Source organism: Aptenodytes forsteri, unplaced genomic scaffold (assembly GCF_000699145.1).
Source record: "Aptenodytes forsteri isolate BGI_AS27 unplaced genomic scaffold, ASM69914v1 Scaffold418, whole genome shotgun sequence".
NCBI classification, from domain to species: domain Eukaryota; kingdom Metazoa; phylum Chordata; class Aves; order Sphenisciformes; family Spheniscidae; genus Aptenodytes; species Aptenodytes forsteri.
Window position 1 is genome coordinate 310,586 of NW_008795245.1, and position 242 is coordinate 310,827.

The 242-nt window shown below is 50.4% G+C and overlaps 1 protein-coding gene across 1 annotated transcript in view; it reads right to left on the minus strand.

Annotated features, from left to right (window-relative positions):
* Positions 1 to 242, minus strand: part of SLC17A6 (solute carrier family 17 member 6) — a 34,058-nt gene that overhangs the window by 29,095 nt on the left and 4,721 nt on the right. The window contains exon 3 of the mRNA XM_009278765.2: positions 23 to 141. Within this exon, the coding sequence (XP_009277040.1) occupies positions 23 to 141 (119 nt within the window). The remainder of the gene's footprint in view (positions 1 to 22; positions 142 to 242) is intronic.

Here is a 242-nt window from a genome sequence, read left to right on the forward strand (position 1 = left end):
CGGCTGTTTAGGCCGTCGTTACCTGTTAGCTGCCAGCCGGGACGAGATATACCCGCCGGGGATTTGGGTGATTATGTATCCCCAGAAAAAAGAGCCGTGGATCATGCCAACTGTTTCAGGATCCCAATTAAACTTCGCTTTCTTCCAACGCAAGGGACCGGGAGAGAAGGAGAGAAAGAGAAGAGGAAGGCTGTAATCGTGCCAGATGATTAAAGCATTCACCCGCAGTAACTTCATAACGG